This window comes from Charadrius vociferus, unplaced genomic scaffold (assembly GCF_000708025.1).
Source record: "Charadrius vociferus isolate BGI_N301 unplaced genomic scaffold, ASM70802v2 scaffold767, whole genome shotgun sequence".
NCBI lineage: Eukaryota > Metazoa > Chordata > Aves > Charadriiformes > Charadriidae > Charadrius > Charadrius vociferus.
The window spans coordinates 56489-78871 of record NW_009649076.1 but is presented as its reverse complement, the minus strand read 5'-3'; the positions used below and the strand labels follow the sequence as shown (position 1 = coordinate 78871).

Genomic DNA, 22383 nt, shown 5'->3' with positions numbered 1-22383 from the left:
AATTTGAAGAAAAGAAAATCATGATTTATTGTGTTATCGGGAACGCTGGCTGGCATTACCTTAGATACCTTACCCTTTGATGCAGCATGGTCCAAATTTCAGATGTGGGTACCTAAAGCAAGTAGCGTTTTCCCTAAACTGGTTCTGAAAGATTTACTCGGAGTCTAACTGTACATAGTAGGGACCCGACTTCCAGTTTGAGGATGTACGTAGAGAAACCAGATCACTCTAGCATTACTGCTGTAGTAGTAGTAACCATTTGTTACCAAGGATGTTTATGTAGGCTGATCTTCCATACTCACTCCTACCTTCTCACGTGTAATGAATATGCATATATATGTTCATGTGTTTCATTTAGAAATCTGTTTCATTTTTCCAATATTTCAGTATTTCATTTAACTCATTCTTTTTTTTCCCTTTCTTTTCTTTTTTGATGTTAAATCATCTATTCTATTGCAGATGCTCTTCTCCATGTCTTGATCATGACAACAGCAGGTGAACTTCTGCATAATTTCTTTCTTTAATACATTGCACTTCTCACGCACCCTGTTTACCCTCCTCTCTTACCTCACTTCAGGATGCTTTAGTGATTTGATACTGCTCGTTAGCCAAGAGAAAAAAAAATAATAGATCTACTCCGACTAGCAGTAATAGTTACACATGGCCCTGTTTCTCTTCTTAATACAGTAAGCGTCCACTTTCTCCCCTCTGCTATGTCCTCTATAAGAAAAGAATGCTGGTCACAGAATAAGTCCACTGCAAAAAAACTTAACAAAGCGCCCTAGACATTCCTAGATAGTTTTAACCATTGATTTAATTAACAATACCTTTTCCCTGTTGGTGGCATGGTTTAATATTAGTAAAAGGAAGGAAAAAAACCCAACCAACCAGCAAAGAATCCAACACAAACCACTGTAGGTAGGTTTAGTTACAAAGTGGGCCTTTTATCTCACTTGTCCATATAAAGAATATTGCAGAGCCAGTGCCTAGGCTGTGTTTTCCAAATTGTGCCACCATATTGGATCTAGTAGAATAACAGCACTGACCCACTATAATATTTAATTTTTCACGCCACGGGCATTTTATGTGCGACCTCAGTTAATCAGTGGTTGAATCACTGGCACGTTGTGTCCCCCACCAAACACCTCCCCGAAGGAGATTGTCTTCACTTGGCAAACTGAGTGTTTATTGGCAGTGTACCTCTTCATTGCCTTTAATGCAACCGTAGAAAGGTGAAAATCTTCTTAAATATTCACCTGTGCAAAATTACTAAATGGCTAAATAAAACCCCCAACCTACAAACCCATATTTTTGGGTCACGGCACTCAATCTCTCTGTATTCGACTAACGCAAGGAAGAGACTGTTAACATAAGTTAAGTCTCTAGTGGTTTCCCGTGTAGGATCATGTTTTTTGTCCTCCTGGAACGTATATTTTGCCTTGTTTCTGTATGGCACAGTTGCAGCCTGATGGAAAGCACCCTGAGGTAGTGGAATGACTTGCTGTTGACTTCAGCGGGAGCTGGATCGAGGCCTTTTTTTCTTAATTTGGGATTCTCTATCAGTTTTCCTTCTCCAGCTGAACACTTTACAATGGCTGAAGCACCCTGATTGTTTGTTTCTGCTTCTTCACACTGCGACTAACGCTGAACGCTGCTATCTCCTTGTTTCCCGGTTTCTTTTACAAATTACGATAACGCGCGCAGAAGAGTTCGTAAATGTGTCTCTCCGACGTGTTAGAGCTTTGTGTTGTTTCCTGCCACCCGATGAGAGCATGTGTGCCTGCCTTTAGCTACTTTGAAAGAATAACCGTACCTGAACTGACCGTATGAAAGTGGGGCTGCCTTGATTTTTGCCTCTCCTGGTTTTGTGTGCTCAAAGAGCTAGAGCGGTTGCCTGTTGTAGAAGGACACCTCCCGCTGCTAGGTTTGCATGGCTCTGCCGATGATTCTGCGGAATGAGAAGTGCGTTTGAGTGCCGCCGTGCCTTTGCGTTCGCAGCCACCCGAAACCGGGACTCTTCCGCAAAGCTATTTTTACGTAACAGGGATGCTTCACAAATAACAGAATAAATATCTTCTCTTATCTATTCTCGGCCCAGTGTTGACGCATCTATTTTTTTATTTTACTTCTTCATCCTGCTATTATCTTTCAAGTGAGCGTAGATATAGAGTTAATTCGGTATGAATAAATTCCATAGGAATGAAATCAGCAAAGGGAATAACTCGGGCTCAGGTCTAAAACATAAATATTTCATGAAAACACACCACAACTTTTTGTCCTTGTAAGGTGGATAAATCCAATGCATATATATATATTTGTCTGTGTTTTGCTCGAGTGAAACCATTAGGAACCCCGTTGCTGTTTGCTCTGCTCTCTGTAGAAGGCACGGAAACAACCTGAAAGATTCGGGGACTTTTTATATACGTCCTCAACCAGAAGGATGCTGTAGCCAACGTTATTTGATATCGTTACCTTCCGTATAGCAGGGATGTCATTTTTAATTGCGCTAAAATTAAAGAGAATGAAATGGCCTCTCTGATTTATGAGCAGTTATTGCTAAATTAGGTGAGAATGGATGACGCTTGATGTAACAGCTAACCATGTGTTTAACAGAAGCATGTATAGACTCCGCTGCAGTCTACAACTTGTTCCTAGAAAAGGACTGCTTTTGTTCTTTACTTTTTTCTTTAAAAAAAAGATAATCCCGATTTCCCCCGCATTCTGTTTAAAAGAGAGAAGGCAATGATTTCCCAAAACCTAATTTCTTTCCTTGATTTGGCTCTTACATTGGACGGCCACCTGGCTAAAATCTCAGGGAAGCTGGGTTTTGATCCAGTTTGCAAGACTGTCAGGGTGACGTGTTTGCGTGATGCATCATTTCTGACCGAACCTTTAAAACTGGCAGAAAATGAAAGTTACTCAAAGGCTGTCTTAGTTTTGAGAAAGAGCGTCCCATTGTTTCCCTTGATGTGCACATTTTGACTTTGCTGCTTTGATTTTTGAATCACCACTTCATTGAAATTTAAGGGTCTTGCCATGGGTTGCCAAGATAAACTGAAGTCGGTGCTAAAGAAGGATGCTTTCCCTAGATGTAGTTATAGGAAGGACATTTAAAACGGGTTCTGAAATAGACTTCTGCTGTTGGAAAGTACATGTAATTTTGATGCATTGCTTGATGAAGCAGTTCACTTATTTTGGCCACCTTTCTCTTAAGTGGCTCACAAGAGTGTTTTCTTACTTATCAGTTGCCCAAAAGTCTTCTCCTATGTATATTGTTTTCCTTCTCCTCAGTTTTACCTCATTTCTCCTAACCATAGTTGGTCCCTGCTAAGGTTTTCCTTCCCCTGTTATGCCGTTTTTAACCCCTTCTGAAAATTGTAGCTATTATCTACACTGAGTTCCTGTAAGTTGTTTTGGTTTCTTTTATGTTTTCTTTAATTTTTAATATTATAATAAATTATCATAGAAGCACGTAGGGAATATTTATCAGCCTCACTTTTTAGGATGCTTCCTTTCTTCTCCTCTTCTAGTGACAACCCGTAAGAGCCTTCTGATTCCCTTTAATCCCTTTTATTAACATTTTTTTTCTTTTTTTTTTTTCCTCTTGAACTCTTCACAGCCATTTGTGTTTCTCTTTAATGAGCCCTCTCCTCTTCATTCTCCGCACACCGGTGGTTGGTAGTGCTTCCTGCAGTTGGAACGTGGAGGTTCCTCCTTTGCCAAAAGTCACTTTTTACATCATGCAGTTGGCATGAGCAGAGGGTGCCCAGTGCCCTTTGCAGACGGAGGATCTTACAAAGTCTTAAGTCAGAGCAGGGAAGACCGATGCAAAGATTTTATTTTGAGCACAATCATTGAGCACAATCTTCTCCAATCTCAGTCTGCAGTCACTTCCCAACATCTGGCAAAAGAAACATTAGGGAGAGGAGAAATGACGCGTGTGTGCGTGGGCAGCAAAATAATTAATTTGCATTTTTCGTTTCCTTTATATTAGTCATACAGTTTTTTCACTTTCCTAAATGCACATCTCTCAGGAAGCATGTTTTATGTCATGCGTTAGTTTTGTACGAATTATTTGGATATTGATATACAGAGTTCTTCAAAAGAGCAAAGCTTTTCCTGTCCTGGAACAGTAATGTCACCATCCAAATGCCCTATTGTGCAGCAAATAAGCAGAGAAAGAGGCTGCAGTGATTCAGCAAATGCTTTGTTATGAACTATTTGCTTGACTCTGTCTCATACCCCAAATTATGTGTCATGTGCTGATTTAAAAAGAAAAAGAAAGAGGTGAAGAGAAATTGGACTAAATAAGTGGACGAAAAACTGAACGTAGCAAAAAGCTGGGAAATAAACAGGGTGGAATGGTGAAAAAGAATGTATTTTTCCATTCTGTGTCAGCTCTACAAATCCTGCATCAGCGTACTATCCTTCCAGACGTTTACACCGCGGCTCTGGAGCTGAGGAATTTTCCCCTTCGGTGTCTGTCTTTTGCGCTATGTTGATACTAGTTCTCCAAAATTTGTTTTCTGGAAATTTCCTAGTAGTATAGAGCCGGTTTTGTGAACCAGCTCCTCCGTATTTAGCGTGATAATTGGCACTAATCTCTCTATGCTGTCCTCGTACTATTCTGTGTTTGCCTCACCTTGCCGTCCAGCAGTTGAAGGGTCACTGCGGTCTCTTGGGTGGTTTCAGACTCCTCCAGAAGTCACAGAACCCGTCGGGAATCTCCCGTTTCATCTGGGGGGGGGGTCTGTTTCAGGGATATGGCACAAATCTATCTATTTGTTTTGGTGTGTGCTCCTTTTTGCCAAATTGTGCCCCGTTATTTAGTAAATAGATTAGATCTTCCTTACGATAGAAAGAGCACTTTTTACAGTGAATAATAATAATGCCCTGCTGTTTTTATCCTAACCACTGTTATCTTTGTGTCCACCTTCCAACGATACTTATCTTTGCCTGGTTTTCCACTCTTTGGAGGAATAGTTGGTGTCAGTGATAGATGACCGACAGACCCCGTGGTAGATTCGCTGACAGACCTTTCTCTGACCCACCGGGCACATTCAATGAGCTTAAAGAAAGAGTTGCAATTTTAAGGCCAGAACACAGACAGCCCTTTGCATCTCAAGTGCTTCCTAGGGACAAATGCCACACTCCGTTTTTAATCGATCTGTAGCGGATCCCAAGTTTTGCTGGTGTGGGACCGCAGGGCTGTGACTGTGAGGTGAGATACCAGTTTGCTACGGATGGTCAAACCCCAAAATTATTCCTGCGGCTTCAGCTTCGGCGTTGGTTCTACACCGCAAGGTAGTCACCTTCATCATGTAATGTGCGCTTGATGAGAAGGCACTGCCATTTCAGTGCTCTGCTTCTCTTTCAGTTAGTCTGAAAGGGATTATGATGCGGAGAAGGAGCACCATACTATTTTAGTAGCCATTGTTGTGGTCAGAAGGGAGATTATTTGATTTGGACCCCTAACTTTTGTGTGTGTATTCTCCTGGCAGTTAACAGTGGTTTGGGCACTGCTGAGACACATGGGGAGATAAGGAGAAGATGACCTAGCACTAATATTTCAGTGAGGGACAGCGAAAGAAGTTGATCCCGTTGTTAAAGTACACAATCTTGAGTGTTACGTCAAAAATGAAGAGAATTGAATCCTCAAGACTTGTATTCGTGACAGCTTACGCAATGAAAACTGTGAACGCTAATTTAATTCACTAAGAGCGCTCATTAGCTTCTGGTAATTGTGGGGGTAGTATTTCTGTTGCTGATAGTATTAGCATCAAAACGTGAAACTCTTCTTCCAGCACTCAGTGTTGTTGACTGCCTCTAACGCACCCGTTATAATACAGACGTGGACCGATTCTCTGAAACACAATTCAGAACCGCTGTGATGACACCGCTTCGTACAGTTAAAGGAAAATTGCAACGCAAACCACAGAGCATTATGGCAACCATTGAGCATTTAGTATCTCTCAAGCTCTCCTTTCGTCTGTGCTTTAAAATGTATAAAGTGTGTGTTTTATGAAGGAAGCTCCCGTTTTCCTAAATTAATCCCCCGGGAATCAAAGCTGTAAAATGTTTTCATGTTCTTTTTTTCCCCCCTTGTTAAAACCACAGAAACACCACCCTCTAAGGAATGAGATAATGGTTGTACTACCCAGACTTTTACACTAAACAAAGCCTAGAGGTATATGAATGGCAGTAGAATAGGAGACTGCATGTGTGAGAACGACTGGCATCCGTGGTGCATGGTGTGCTTCCGACTGGCGCTTGTGGCTCCTCTCCATCATCCATCTCTCTGACTTGCACGGTGTGTCGAGTGTTGTGTGTTTACCGCATGGGGAATTCCTTGTAGCCGTGCGGACAGAGAACGGAGGCAATGTTTGTTGCACAGAGCGGGCGAGGGGGACGGTGGAAAACCGCCTGTTTTTGTTACTGGTGTTATAAGGGCTTTTCTCTATTGCAGGTCCTTCAGTAGCATTTCTGCGACTCCCCATGTGATGATTCTATTTTAGTGGGTAGAAGTAGGCCCGATACCGTTCTGTCTCATCTAGTGCTATTTTCACTTCCAGCAACCTGACATCCCCATCCCACATCAGGCATGATCCAAAGTCATAAACCAGTAAAATTAAAAAAAAAAATAATATAAAAATGCAGTAGTTCCACACCTTTCCCAAGAATGTCCCCAATCTTTGTAACAAACCAGTCAAAATCTACCTGTTGGTTATATATGGAACTATAAAAAGTTCAGCATAAAAGAAATTCCATGAAATGTTTTTCTCCCTTTTAAAGTAAAAGAAATAAATAAGATAATTTACCTCCTGCTAGAAGAGGGGTCCCCGTAGGTGCCTCTCCGCATCTCTGAGTTTTCCACTGGGACGTTGTATTGCTGTGCAAAGTAACAGAGAAAACCAAAAATCCATAAGTAAACCTCTTATACAGTGACTGTAGCTATTGTCATCTCATGAAAATCCAAAATTTTTCTTCAAAAAATAATGACGTGTTGGGTTTTTTATGTGAAGAGGTGCTAGCTCCCCCAATGTATTACAAATTGTATCCACAGACTCCAGAATGAAATCTGATTATTTTTTTTAAATCCAGACCCAGTTTTGTTAGAAATTACAGTTGATCAAATAACTAGAAAATCACAGAGCTGACCTAAAAAAAAGCCCAACAGCCCCTCCAATCAGAATTGGCTTTATATTCATGAGTCATAAGTAATTTTCTTCAGTAAGATGTATTTGCTTGTAAAGTAATTTAAAGAGTGCCAACTTTACAATATATAGATGCTTGCAGGTACAGAGTAGTGATATTTGCACTTGACTTTGTCTCTAATAGGTACATACACACGTGCTGACGTGTATTAGTGACTGCTGGTGTTTTTACCAACAGCAGCACTGTAAAATAAGACTTTCCGTGACGATCTCTTAGACAGCAGTTGCCAGGTTAATTAGTAAATGAGCTTAGCACGATTCGGTGCTTCACATGGGAGAAAGGCTTTTTCTAATTGTCCATCTTGAGAAAGCGCTATATTTACGTACGTAGTTTGTTAACGTATGGGGAACATAACCAAAAGGAATTTCCACGTGGTTTGTGCCTAATTGCTTTTTTCCCCGATTTTCTAGCTTCCTGGTTAGTTTCATGGTGGACGCTCGCGGGGGTGCCATGAGAGGTTGTAGACATAACGGGCTCCGAATCATTATCCCTCCGCGGAAATGCACTGCTCCGACACGAGTGACTTGCCGGTTGGTGAAACGCCACCGCCTGGCCACCATGCCTCCCATGGTGGAAGGCGAAGGTCTGGCCAGCCGCCTGATTGAAGTTGGACCTTCTGGAGCTCAGTTTCTTGGGTAAGGAAGGGGGACGGATGGCCTAAAGGGAAACCTTCGGTCTACTTTCGTCCGTTCGCAAGTTGCACTGAAATGGTTCCTTTTCCAAGATTTGAACAGGAAAAAAAAAAAAAAAACAAAAAGAAAAAAAAAAAAAGGTGTTTGGTCATATGAAATACAAATCAGTTGTTAGTTAACAATTCACAAAGCTTTTCCGCCTTTTCCTTTGAAAACGGATATTTTAACCACTAGCGCTAAGGTTAATGTGCTTCCTTGGATGTAATTAGTACTCAGTGTTGTGATATTATAGCTGGAAAAGGCCCCTTTGGAGCCAGAAAAGGCGATTCATGCTGTATTTCAATAATCTGCGTATAAGGCACGGATAGCACAGCACTGATCTAAATCCCAAATGTAACGCCTGCTTACGTATGCAACACAAGTTACAGCTGCTTATTTTAGAGACTTGTGTTGTGTTATCGGTAATTTGGACTATCAGGGAAGCACAGTGCCTTTGTTTTTTCTTTGGTTGAAATTGCTAAATTAAGCAATAGGACAACCCTGGAATTTTTGGGGGCCGTTTCTTTTTGTCCTATGCTGCAAAACCCGTAGAAAGATCAGATTTGTGTCTGCTGCTGAGCTTGTTTTAGCAATTTTCAGCCGAAAGCAGCAGTTATCCACACTTTTTTTTTTTTTTTTTTGTAATTTGTTTTACCAACTGTTCTCCCTATCAACTGTGGCATCCAAAAGTGGATGATTGAAGGAACCCCTTCTATTACGATAAATAGCTTCGTTCCAAAATTGCCCAAAAAAAGTGACGCTGTAAGCAGCAATAGTTGAAATCCCTTTCGAAACAAATCAGTTGCTTTAAAATCCTGTTTTAACAGGTAGTCATCAAAGCCACTAACTTCATTAGTTCTTTTTCTAACAAGCCGATTGGTAATTTTTAACTGCCTGCTGCTTTTAAGTGGAGCGTGAAAGGAGAACGTACCCCAGACGTGTTTTGGCTGCTTCGCCGTTGCTCTAATCTGGTAAAAAAGCGAGAGCAGTTCTGAAACGCCGCGAATGCGACGCTAAGAGCAAAGCAACCATTCCTTCCGACAGACGGGATACCTCTTTAATATCACACGTAACAGCCAACGAGCTGGTTAATGAGGTGCTTGGTGCCGCTGATTCTTTTTGCATCTGGGTCGCTTTTAAAGAGAAGCAGAAAGAAATCTAAAGAGCGGAAGAAATATCGTCACAGTCAGTCTTCCCGTTATCTTTTGTCACACACAAATGGACCTTAAGTATGTCTCCCATTTTCTTTTTAATGGTTTCTCTATCTAATGAGAATATCTCACCAGGATATAGCGCAGTTGTGTTCGTTCTCAGGTCTTTGTGCCCTTCCTGCCAGTGTTTTTCTGGGTGTTGTACCGGCAGCGAAATCACAAAAAAATTACTGTACTGTTTGCGGAGATGCATTCTGAGGTCTAAATCCTGTTCCCATTGCGTTCGCTGCCAAAACTCCCCTCGTCTTCCCGTAAGCGAGAAAAGATCCTAAATTAACGGAACTAACGTTGCTGATTTCCATCACCAAATTGTCATCGCTAGGACGGAACCTTATTCAGTGTACAGCCTAATTCCACTCTGTGGACCGGACAGTGGCACTGGCCTTCTGGCACAAAAAATACATAAAGTTTATTTATGTTCTTTCTTTCACTGCTGCTTTGGATGTACTCAGTAAACTTCATCTGCCTACGGCTCCTCCCCCACTTAATGAGGGAGAAAGCTTGGTCAGCCGAATCCTTCAGCTGGGGCCTCCTGGGACCAAATTCCTTGGGTAGGAGAGACTTGAAACAAATTGATGGATGCTGACCTCCCCATTCTTCTCCTCCTTCTGCAATATGATTTTTTTATGTCATTACGCCCATGATATTATTGTCCCTTTCTATCATTTGAAATTTTGTATACCTAACCCTTAGTGGACCATTTCTCAACCCTTGTGGTCTGTGGTTTTGTTTTGGTGGTATGTTTGTATCTTTTTCTTAAAGTACTGTGGCCTTCATTTTCGTTTTGGCATGAAATCTTCCTAGTTATGTGCTTGATGTCTGTAGCAAAGCAACCTGGATTGGGACCAAAAAAAAAAAAAAAAGGAATCTACTGTAAATTTCACAATGTTTTGTGTATCAAGGACTGATTAATCAATAAGTTGTATGTTGGATACCACCAGTATAATAGAACACATGACGTTCACTATGTACATAGTAACCCGAGTCCTCTAATTAGAGAAGGGTATATACAATATATTTGTATTTGCTCTCTTATTTCTAAGAGTATGTTATGTATATGTGTATATAAATATAGATATATTATATGTACACATATGCGTTGTATGTGTGTGTATATATATGGACTGATACATATATTGACATCTGCTTGTACGGCAACGAGGCAAATTCTTATCTCCTATACTGACCTAGAAACCCAGATGATCTCAGACCTCCTTTATCTCTCCCAGAGTGTAAATCGGGAATAAATTCATTGGAACGTATATACAATTACAGTGGAGAAAAATTGGCACAGGACACAACTGCCCCCTGATTGCAATGAAATTATTCTGATTTGCACGAGTATAAGTGAGATCAGAATTTGTCCCACTGTTCATATATGTTACAGTAGATTCTCTTTGAAATGAAGTTGCACAGGTTAACCCAGACAGTAGTGACAACTAAAACGGGCATGAGTTTTTTTTATCAATTTGCAAAGCAATTACCAAATTTCTAGCTGAGCACTATTACCTTACCAAATACCATTCGCACTGTGGAAAGAGGTGAATGCACTTTTTAATCTGTCCTGCCGCATTTGCTGGGTCCCTGTGAAAATCGCATCTGTGTTAGTGACCTCCTAGTTTAGGATTCTGCCAAAATATTCCGGCAAAATAGGTAGAATTCCAGGTCACTTTGTAGCAGACTGAATAGAGTTGCTGTTAATCCTGTTTCTTCCTCTCTCCCGTATGCATTTAATGCGCTGTGTTGCTGTGCCAGGCCTGTGATTGTGGAGATTCCCCATTTTGCTGCTCTGCGTGGGAAAGAGAGAGAGCTGGTGATCCTGCGCAGCGAGAACGGGGACAGCTGGAAGGAGCATTTCTGCGAATACACTGAGGATGAGCTCAATGAAATCTTGAATGGGATGGATGAAGGTATCCGGTGTCTCTTTTGTTTTGTTTTGGTTTGGTTTTTGTTCTGCTCCTGCATTGCTTCTGTCACCGGGGGTAATAGCTTTTTACCTTTTATTCTATTTAGCACCTCAGGTTTGATTTTTCCTAGAATTTCTGACACTACATTCTTCACATGCTTCGTTTCAGTCACACTGGAGCATCATCACGTTCTCAGTACAGGAGCCAGCAGAAGCGCTGCGTACTTGGGCTTACTTCCTTTGCGTGGTCTGCTGAAGTAGACCGTGCCACTGGGACAAAACAAATCCTTTTTTTTTTTTTTTTTTTTTTTTGTGGGAGAAAAATTGTTTTGTTTTGTTGGACAAAACAAACTCTACCATCACGACGTTGAGAATAGATGCTGAACTTATGTTTTCTGCTGCTCCTTTTCAGAGCGTTAAGTGAAAAGCTTCCATAGCAAACATCCTTCCAAAACAAGGCAATTATCATACTAATCCTTTCCGAGCAGCTACGTGTGTGGGAGGGAATGTCAGTCATGGGTACTCTTGTTTTCTGAGAGAACAGAATGGCCTTGGGCTGTCTAGGATCTGCAGTATTTGTTACAAATTTTGAAGGCTTTTTTTTTTAAAAAAAAAAAAAACAAAACACAAACGCAAAAGTAAACGAGCCGACTCACATACGTAAAGCTGAACTCATACTTTGATAATTTTTTGATGTGGAGTTTAGTTTCCTCGACGCTCCTCCGGGCCATAGTGTAAACACAGGAAGCGAAAAGGGGCTTGGACCGACCCCTTTGGTGGTTCGCCTGCTGATTTGGGGATGTTGTCAACACGTTCTGAGTTTGCTGTCTTAAACTCCCTTCAGTTAGTTGTTCTGTCTGTCTATTCCGTTCTTGATTTCTGTGCTTCAGTTACAATACTGGGGTGCATTTCCTTTTCCCCTTTGATTTCTAGACTAAATACTTCTGCCAACCGCAGTTAAACTGTGAAAAGCTTGAACGCGTTTTGAAGTTCACAGTGGTGTTTCTACGAAATTCCCACCTTTTGACCGTCTTCTCTTTTGGCCTCAGTACTTGACACTCCGGAGGAGCTCGAGAAGAAACGTATCTGCCGTATCATCACCCGAGATTTCCCTCAGTACTTCGCGGTGGTTTCCCGCATCAAACAGGACAGCAACCTCATCGGACCCGAGGGAGGTGTGCTGAGCAGCACCGTGGTACCACAAGTGCAGGCGGTCTTCCCAGAAGGGGCTCTAACCAAACGGATTCGTGTTGGCCTCCAGGTACGATGAAACAATTTCAAGGCTTATGTCTTTTTTTTTTTTTTTTTTCCTTTTTTTTTAAGTGTAAAATCGCCTTCTTTGAAGGGAGAACCAACATATTCAGCTTATCGTATTGTATGTTGTTGTTGAGAGCGCTTCTAGTAAAAATAATTAAGGAAAAAAAAGAAAAAAAGATCCATGCAAAAGTCAAAGCAAGTGCTAAAACTTCAGGTGCTCCAGTTAATTCAGATTCCTGTCTGTTAACTCTATATGATCTTGGGAAAAACACCTGATTTGGGTGATGATGATGACGATATTAGTGTAGGGCGTAGAACCATTTCTTAACTACTTTTTATGGAAAGCATCAGAGAAGGACAAAGTGCTGTAAAAACTGGGTCAAACGGACAGATTCTGAGCGTGAAGTCAACCAGACAAACAGTTCACTACTGAAGGAGGGGGAAGTGTTTCCCTTACCTCTACCCCTCCTCCTGCTGCTTGCATCCACTGCTTACCTTGGCCATGAGAGCGGGCTCGTTGAAATCCCCTTTGAATAGCTAAATTAGCTTACTAAAATAGCTCAGAGCTCGTTCTAAGGGGAAAAAAAAAAAAAGATGACAAGGGAATCATTTGCTACTGGTTAAGCGAATTAAATTGGTGCTGTAAAGCAGCAAGAAAGGGGATAGGAAGAGGAGGAAGGCGTGGGAAAGTTGAAAAAGGGAGTTCTCCCTTTCTCGCTGGCAATCAGTTCTTCTGGCTGCAGGTTTTCAGGGGGAATTGTGCCATTTAGCTTAAAAACTTCAGGATTCCGTGGCAACGTACAGACCCAGTTCTTTACGTACTCATTAAACTATTTGCAAGGAACTACTCTATCATTGTCTTTTGCTTTGGAAAGGCTCAACCTATGCACGCTGAACTTATAAAGAAGATTTTAGGCAACAAGGCTACCTTCAGCCCTATAGTCACGCTGGAGCCCAGGAGAAGGAAGTTCCATAAACCCATCACGATGACGATTCCCGTCCCCAAGGCCTCCAGCGACGGGATCATGAATGGTTACGGAGGCGACACACCCACTTTAAGGTTACTATGCAGTATAACAGGTAGGATGCAAATACCAGAGCTTTTTATGTGCATCTTGAAAACTGTCAGTCGCCGTGGGCTGAACACGTTAAACTGATTATACGCATGGAAAGCTTGGGGAAAACCTGACTGGGGCGAGAGGCTGTGAAAATCAACTGCTTTCCCAACAATTACTTTATAGCAGAAATAGCGTTTGTTGTTTGGACTAAGAAGAGGTGTGTATATAATCATAGGCTTCAGGTTTGGGGGTTTTTTTTGGCATTTTTCTTACAGTTTGTTTCTTGAGAAGCAGCATACCTCTGCCTCGCAGAGCAAGTGTACTACAGACGTAACGTAGCAGTGCGTTTCAGAGGAAAATATTGGAGTTAAACATTTTATACTTCCCGTAACTCCAAAGCAATTAGCATCTTAGTCTCAGCTAAAAGGCAGAAATGAGCTGCGTGCATTTATCCTGTTTAGAAGTGAGCATCTTCCTTCATTTTCAAACCGATTTCAAAAACCAACCCCATATAAGATGAATTACACACGGAGATGTGCAAATGAGTCATTCTGGAGAACAGGTGCTTTTACAATTTCTTGATACAAAGGTGTTAGGCAGCTGCTGAAACACCGGGGAAAAAACATCTGGTCAACAGAGAAGTATTTGCATTTCCAAGAGAGTGAAACAATGTTTATTTAAATAGAGAAGAATGGTCTACTCTGTAAAGAGGAATTTGAGTAAGTTTCTTGGAGGGATCTGCAAGGGATCTCAAGTTTTCCTCTAGAAAACTTGAGAGGGGAAATTGGTTCCAAGAACGCTTCTCCAAAAGGAGGTATTTCCTGAAAACTAGTGTTCCTTTACAGATACAGGTTGGTTTAAGGTTTGCATAAAGAGTCTGCCACGTGGTCAAATGGATGTCTAACAAGTCAGCTGTATGTGAGAGGAGGGACAGGCACAGATTCTGACTTAGCCCTGGTTACGCGCGTAGTTTTTCCTTTAGTTCTTGGTAGGTCTTTTACAAATATTCGTAACTGCTGTTAAAAATAAGCACTGCTATTTCTGTTTTGGGTAAGCTCAGTGGGATTTTAAGGTAACTGGAAAGCAACAGGGCATCCTTCACCAAAAGGTGAGGCAGGGACATACATTGAAGAACTTGAAAACGCAGCCGCGGGGTGAGAGATTGTGCCCACGTTTTCATAGCAGCGTGCAGAAGAAATGTCGTAGTTGTGTACATACTGGATCTGAATCTTTGAATTATTTGAAAAAGTAGATAATAGAAATCTTAAATTGTACTTGTTACTATTACTAACATTATTATTACTGTTTCCCAAGCGTAACAGTATACATTTAAGGATGCTGTATCTGGGGCAGTTTTGCCCCACGTATGTCTGGAACGAACAAAAGTAATTTCTAATAAGTTACATCTCTCCCCCCAGAACTCTAGCCTCTTTTTAAATTTCTGGAGCTGTGCTACAGGGCTCATCATTTGGGCACTTGGTTTTCTCAGGGGGAACCCACACGATCCTACCAGCATTAAGTGGAATAACGTGGACCTGAGGAGAAGGCGCGTCTGGGATTATTACTGGTTTCCGAGCGATTAAAAACTCAGAAGAATTTAAAATATTTCTTCAAAACAAGAAAGTTGCAGACTTGCTTGGTTTAATTTTTTTTAAAAAAAAATCTTTATCATTTCAGGAGGAACCACCCCTGCCCAATGGGAGGACATCACTGGAACAACACCACTGACTTTTGTTAATGAATGTGTTTCCTTCACAACAAACGTGTCTGCCAGGTACCTATACAACAAAGCAGGAGTTTTACAGTCTGACCTCCAAGGGCATGTCTTTTTTTTCAACAAATATTTCCTTTAAACTGTTTTAGTTTATATAGTAGAAGGACCATAGGTATTTTGTCGATGCTGTGAACCAATTGGCGAGGTTGTTTTGGAAGCCCGGAGCCTCCTCGCCCGGAGAGATGATGTAGGAAATAGTAATCTGAGGACCAGTTCAATTTTCAGGTAGTTCGAGAAAATCTGGGTTCACTTTGAATGCCCTTTCTCTCCCAGATGCAGAAATACGCAAATTTCCATGGAAACAGAAATCCCTTATTTGGGTAGCTCAGTATACATCTTATGAAAGATGTTACTTCCACAACATCCAACAAATGAGAAACCACGCAGAAAGGCCTGTAGGTGTACCGAAATGTGATCTAGAAGAATCTCTTCCAACCATCTGTTCTTGTGATGAGATTCAGCTGCTGTCTTTCTGAAAACAGAATTTCATATTAAAAATAATGATGTATGTATGTGTGTATTTTAGTTTGTATACTGCCTGTGATTTATATCACAGAAATGCTCAAAAATCTCCTTCTCTGTAACAGGAGAGGCAGTCCATGACCCGGAAAGTATTAAATTTAAGGTGTGTAGTCTAGCAAGCGGGTACAAAAACATTGGATGACTTGCCCGTGAAAATCAGTTCATTTCCTTCGGTGCAAACGCTCCGTGTCCAGAGCAGTTATTACTTTTAGATTAGGTTTGCTGTTTAATGGAATAATTTATTCAACGTTAAAATAAGTTCAGCTCTCGCAGTCCAGTCTACAGTATAACTTTTAACATCAGGCAAAATAAAGTATTATTTTTCTATACCTTCTCAGTTCAGAAATGGCTTTCTTCCCATTAAGTTGGATGTTTTGCTTATGTTCCTTTCTTTTCAGTTCAGCTAATTTTTCTTTAACAGTGACCACAAGAGGGAGATCTTAAAGTGCGTTTTAGCTCTTATCTGCTGCCTGCATTGTCCTACTTTAAGGGATAAATTAAAGATTAATTTAAGAACCAGATGTGGAGACTAGATGCCAAGTTTGAGACGCCTAAGTCCCTAAAATTGTGAAGTCCCCAACAGGGCTACGCATGAAATACAGCCAGAAGGAGGGTGACAGTTTACGGAACTACAGTCCATATTAGCAGTGGATGTTTCCTAATCCCGCTGATGACGTTAAAATTAATTACTGTTGCTAATGTTCTGTGATATAGGCGGGGTCCCATGTAGAGATTTTAATGGGTTCTACTCTAAACGAACATTCAACAGACTGCTTCAACCCAAACGTGGTATTAAATGCTGTTAAAGTTAGAAAATGGGATTTTTTTTCATGCATTTACAGTCAGATGATTAATTACCTTCTTTGCTGAAGGACGAGCTAACTTGAGTTTCTGCACTTTTTTGCCCTGGTCTAAAAGTGCATCTACCCCCGTGCCCTGCTGAGAATCAGCTGCTTCCTGACTGCTATCCGCAGTAACTTGTTTATATCTCGTTAAATCGTTAATGACGGATTCATATAATAATATAATATTATAATAATAATAATTTTTATAAATTTCAATTATTGTATTTATTACACTATTATAGTTGTTGTTGTTGTTGTTATTATTATTATTATTATTATTATTATTATTATTCCTACATCATCTCTCCGGGCGAGGAGAGATGGAACAGTTCTGAACAGTTTTCCCGTTCATAAGGCTAATTCCGTCCAAAATGAGCTTGGGAAAGAGATGCGTTTGTCTAAATTACATGTGAATGAAGCTGCAGATTTGGAGGCATGGCTGTTTTCCGTTTCCTGAGCTGCAGCTTTTTTAAAAATGTAGTATCTGTGTGCGCTTTTTAGCCCCTGGGGTATGACCGCAAATCATTTGAGCATATGGTGGTTTCTCAGAGGATGTAGTCGCTCCCGTTTGAGTCCAGCATAGCATAATTCTCCCGCACGTGGGAAGGAAAGTATGGGTATGCGGAGCCTTTATGTACCAAACACGCTTTCTTCCAAATGTCATCAGCCTGTTTTTTAACCAGCGTGTTTGTTAAATGTTCTAAAGATAAGCACAGCGTGAAATTCGCTATTATTCAACTGCGGATGAGTAAGACCAGAGAAATCACACTTGAAAGGTATGCTTTGTGAGTTATAATACCGTGTAATCTACAGTAAGTAATAAGCCCCCTGTAGGTTATATCAGCTTTTGAGGTGTCTTTGACCTCTTGTGACTTCTGTCTCCATCCCACGGGTGTCAAACTCGAGCATGCTTTCCACCCACATCCTGAATTTTATTAAAAAGAAATGTCATCAGGCTCCACAGAGAAACTAAATGAAGCCGTATCTGAGAAAGAAGGCGATACGTGTTACTCCTTGTAAAATGCTTGGTGCGTTTCTGCTGTGGAATTTTAGGAGTAGAAGTGAAATTATTTCAAGTGAAAGCTGTTGTCTTTGCAAAATAACAATTCAGTTGTCTTGACAAAGGTATACGGAAATTCTGTAAATTTTTATTACCGGGCAATGTTGTCCCGGCCTGAATGGCTCAAAGAAAAGGGGAAAGAACCTGTAGTTTTCAGTAAAGAGGAGGGTCGTTTTTGACACAAGAGGACCTGGTCTGGAAGCTGAAGTTCTAGACCCGAGTTGCAACATCCATGGCATGTCTTGAGTAACCGTGCACGTTTGATAAGTTTTGAGGTGGTTTGTTCCAATTCGCATGCATTAGCGATACTTGGTAAGAGGCAGACATTCATTTGTAATAATGATGTTAGTGAAATCAGACAATTTATAACCTAACCCCTAAAGTATTTCCCTGTCGTGGTGGTACCTGAATGAGACAGCAGTGGCAGCTCCTGGCATCACACCCTGCAGAGGAAGTAATTTATTCCGGTAGTATTTGCCTGTTGCTTTGAACATGTTGGTGTTTGACTGGTGGGACATGTGTCACAGGCTGGGAACCACTGGTGTGGAAGGAAAATTCAGCGTGTGCATTAGAAAGGTGCTGGCAGTAAAACGTTGGCCCGTTGGAAGCCACGCTGAAAAGTGAGTCAGCGGTGATCGCAGGCTCTGGGAAGCAAAGGTAGTAGGAATCGGATGTGGACGCATCTGCTTTCAGTGTCTTTAAAATATAAAATGGCTCAGATATGGAAATAGATATATCACTGGTCTTCAATATGCATAACAAAAACTTTTGTCGTGGTTTGGGCCGGACTGGCCGCTGACACGAATGACAAATGCTCTTTCCCACCTCAAACCGGGACAAGTTACCACTAAATCAAAGTTGAAAGTCCCTGACTAAATTCACATAAGAATTATGTCCATTACACAGCGGACAAAATCATTTAGATTCACCTGAAGACTCGCAGGTTTTGATGTCGTATGTAAGGAATGTGCTGCTACCCTTTAAGCTAGGTGCTAGAAGAAAAACAAGTGTTTGGGGCACGACAGCTTTATGTTACACCCATTAGAGATGGAGGTCCAAGAACAGAGTGAAGAATAAGCAACACATGCCAAAAGCCGTTGCAGTCTCCTGTTCCTCATCAAGAAGATTCAGGAAACTGTCCCCGCATCCCTGTCTCGTCAGAAGTTTGTAGACGGTCCACCAACACCCAAGCGTGGTATACTGGTGTGTCCAGCGCTTAACAAACAGGGAACTGTACAACGCCTGGGAAGATTTCAGGGGGCTAAAGAGAAAAGGATGAAATTGCCCACTCTGTTGTTTAACAATTTAGTCATAACCTGGAAGAGAAGCAACAGGCTCGGCCTATGACAAGCAATTTTAGTAAGATTTGTAAGGGACATTACTCTTTTCTGCGTCATCAGATGTTTAGCAGCAACCAGGTGTCAAAAAGAAGCTGTATTTCTCTAGATGAAAGGCACATTGCAGAGTTCAGGGGAAATCTGAACTGTACACTGCCAGTACACCCTTCTCTACTTATATTCTGCGTAGAAATCAAATCATGACATGTGATAAGACCACGTTATAAACAAGACCAAATTCAGAGACCTTTTGGGCAGCTGTAGAAGAATGGTGATAAGATCAGTCACCATTTCAAACGTCATCGAAAACTGTCAACAGTGACGGAAAACAGAGACCACTGAGCTTATTCTAGAAGAGATTTATTTCTTGATAAAAGGCAGGAGACGTTGGATCACATATTCTCACTGCAAGGAATCACTTCAGATGAAAACAAATTTTAGGCTCACTTTTGAATAGAAGAAAAAACTCGTGTTGGATACTGTGATGTATTTCCAGAATTTCTTGACTTTGGTAAGCCATCAATAATTGTTTCAATATTATAAACATCCTTATAAATGTCATATAGATAGTTCATAAACACAAAACCATGTAAAGGTCATATATTTAAACGTTCAGAGAAGGTGTGTGAGACTCTCTGCCGCAGGACAAGCGAACTTGTTAAAGCCTTTAAAAGCCAGTCACGTACCTGGAAGCAAATAAGCTTCCAGCTGAGCGAGGTCCTATCAGAAAGGCAAACAGTGGCCAGGAATTTGAGGAGCAGGAGACTCTGTGAAGGGTTCGCATCTCATATTTAGGAGAGTAAGTTCTGGTCCATATGCTTTCCCTGTTGATTTTGCTTCACGCTCCTAAATGCACAGAGGGTACCGTTGAGTGTTCTTAGGCTGTTCTTCCCAAGTGGTAACTATTTTTTTCTTATTTTATTCTGACTTGTCACATACCATCGGTGTGGTTACCAGCTAATGCTGCCAAGATGGGAAAACATATCATTTTCTTGCTTAAATGTTTCTGCGCTGATTGCACCACTCTTCATGTTGTTTTACAGGTTTTGGTTGATAGACTGCCGACAGACCCAAGAATCTGTTACTTTTGCTTCCCAAGTGTACAGAGAGATTATCTGTGTCCCCTACATGGCCAAATTTGTGGTGTTTGCCAAATCGCATGATCCCATCGAAGCACGGTTGAGGTGTTTTTGCATGACAGATGACAAGGTGGATAAAACTCTAGAACAACAAGAAAATTTTGCGGAAGTTGCCCGAAGCAGGGACGTAGAGGTACTGTAGAAGAATCTTAAAGAGTTTTCTCCATTTTCTCGCGCCTGTTTTTAAGCTAGTATTTTCTGCCTTCTATCTGCCACAAGTACTGAAAAATAATAGTGCCAACAAATACCGTCATGATGCAGTATCGTGCGTCACGGTAAGATGGAAACTTTGACTTTCGTCAGATGTAAGGGGAAAGCAGCTGCCGGATTTTAATGATGAATTCCTATTCCTAGTGGACAATTGTCCATCTCTTAGTCCACAAGGCTGGTGGGCAGGTTAGCTACTTTCAACTGCCTGGATTTGGGTCTTCCCGGATCCAACCTACCACGGTGGAAGGTAATTGCGTGCTTCACCCACAAGGGAATCCAGTCAGCTGGTTATCAGGAATTAGAAAGGAATTCCCTGTCTGACTTCGGTAGTATGGTTTTTTTGCTTTCTCCATAGCATTATCGACATTCCAACGGGACGTCCGGTGTGTTCTCAGGACAGTCCTCAGCAATTAAACGAATAGGTAGCAGGAACCTTGAGGTGGATTCCAGGAGATAGTAAAGCGGGCTGGTTCAGTCTGAGCTCTCTGTGATGGGACTAAGCCTTAGAAAACCTCTCGGACAAAACTGAACGGAAAGAATGGAGTTTCCCAAGATGCTTTTTTTAATGGTGGACCTGTTAAACAGTTGTACTTACAAACTGAGCTGATTTTATGTTAGGAAATCAGGCAATAAAATGAAGTTGGGGATTACCATTTAGTCCAGCAGTTTCAGGTTCGTTGTCCTGCTTTTCTCGTGTGTCAGAGTCACCATTTCTTTAATTCGCGTTCCGAACTAGAGCAGCTGCTGCCAGCTAAGTATTATGAAATCTGTTTGAGATTAAACAAAATGCAATATTTCGTAAGAATTTCAGGTGTACAACAAGACTGAAGACGTAAGTCGCTCAGCAGTGAGCTGAGAGGTGGCGGATAGGTGTTGTAAATGGACTTTCTCCTCAGTTAGCCTAAAATTAAGTTCTATGGATGCAGGCGAGCCCTAAGTTCAAGCCGGGTACCTCATAGCCATTCCTGTAGTGATCCACAGTGATTGCTTAGATTTAATTAGCTTTGTAGCAAACTGCCAGGAGACAACTTGAACTTTTTAGTTACTGACTTGATCGAAACTACTGTAGAATTGCACATAAGAAGAAATCCTAACCACCTCGCTGTGATTAATTGCTGCTTTGCTTCTTTTTCATTTCCAATAGGTATTAGAAGGAAAACCCATCTATGTTGACTGCTTTGGCAATTTGGTGCCGCTAACAAAGAGTGGGCAACATCATATATTCAGTTTTTTTGCCTTCAAGGAAAATAGACTTCCATTGTTTGTTAAGGTAACGTTATAACATGAGCTACAGATTGTATTTTTATTTGTTGTCTACTTCTGAGTTTACAATAAGCTTAGCAGAGGGAAGAGTGGTTCCAAATTATTTTATGATAATGGATTCAATGGTGACTTGGGTAGTCAAAACAACCAGAAGCGGCTACCTAAAATTTACCTGAGTTTTTTCTCTAAATATAATTATCTGTACCTGTGTTCTGCTATAGACATATGTGTCCACCGCATTCTTTCAGACACCAAAATGGTAATTCCAGGAATCCTGTTCTCTACCTAATAATCTAAAGAGCTGATAGAGTTTGACCCTGTTTGTTTTTTCTGTATCGTGGTTCAATATATTGCAGGAGAAAAATGTGGAAACTGCAAAAAAAGTGTCAGAAAACATTGTAGAATTGGCAGAAATCTATCAAAATGTGATCGTTGTACCCTAGACTTGTAAATATGCATATGGCTGTAAATACAGATATAGCTGTTCTTCAACCAGTCATCCTCCCTTCAGCAGCAACGCAAAAGTTCCTTGGGGGTACAGTAAGGAAAGCATGGCTCCTTTTTGGATATTTCAGGTTATGGGTTTACTGTATTTTTGTGAAAAAAAGGAAAAAGGAAGGACACACATACATTTTAGAGAAATGCTTTATGAATGGAAACTTGCAAAAAGTGAAGAAAATCATCCCACTCCCTCACTGTATTAAATTGGCTGTATGCTGCTACACAACATTTAAACTCTCTCCCAGCAATATTTTGGGGTTTTATCGCACTCCCACTTGTTTCTGCTAACAAAGAGATTTTTCTAAGATTCACTGCAAAAGCTTAAAGTATGGCATGATGCGGTATCTTTTGTAGATAATGATTGCCACACCTATAAATATATTCCAGCAAATCTCTTCATTCTAAGACTAGGAT

General features: G+C 41.0%; 1 protein-coding gene across 1 annotated transcript in view; it reads left to right on the top strand.

Moving 5' to 3' along the window:
- The window catches only part of ANK2 (ankyrin 2, neuronal), a 313778-nt gene that overhangs the window by 259224 nt on the left and 32171 nt on the right, over window positions 1–22383 (top strand). Inside the window, exons 27-35 of the mRNA XM_009888182.1 lie at window positions 460–495; window positions 7626–7850; window positions 9550–9648; window positions 10853–11007; window positions 12053–12264; window positions 13136–13340; window positions 14996–15092; window positions 19900–20128; window positions 21350–21475. Of these exons, the coding sequence (XP_009886484.1) occupies window positions 460–495; window positions 7626–7850; window positions 9550–9648; window positions 10853–11007; window positions 12053–12264; window positions 13136–13340; window positions 14996–15092; window positions 19900–20128; window positions 21350–21475 (1384 nt within the window). The remainder of the gene's footprint in view (window positions 1–459; window positions 496–7625; window positions 7851–9549; window positions 9649–10852; window positions 11008–12052; window positions 12265–13135; window positions 13341–14995; window positions 15093–19899; window positions 20129–21349; window positions 21476–22383) is intronic.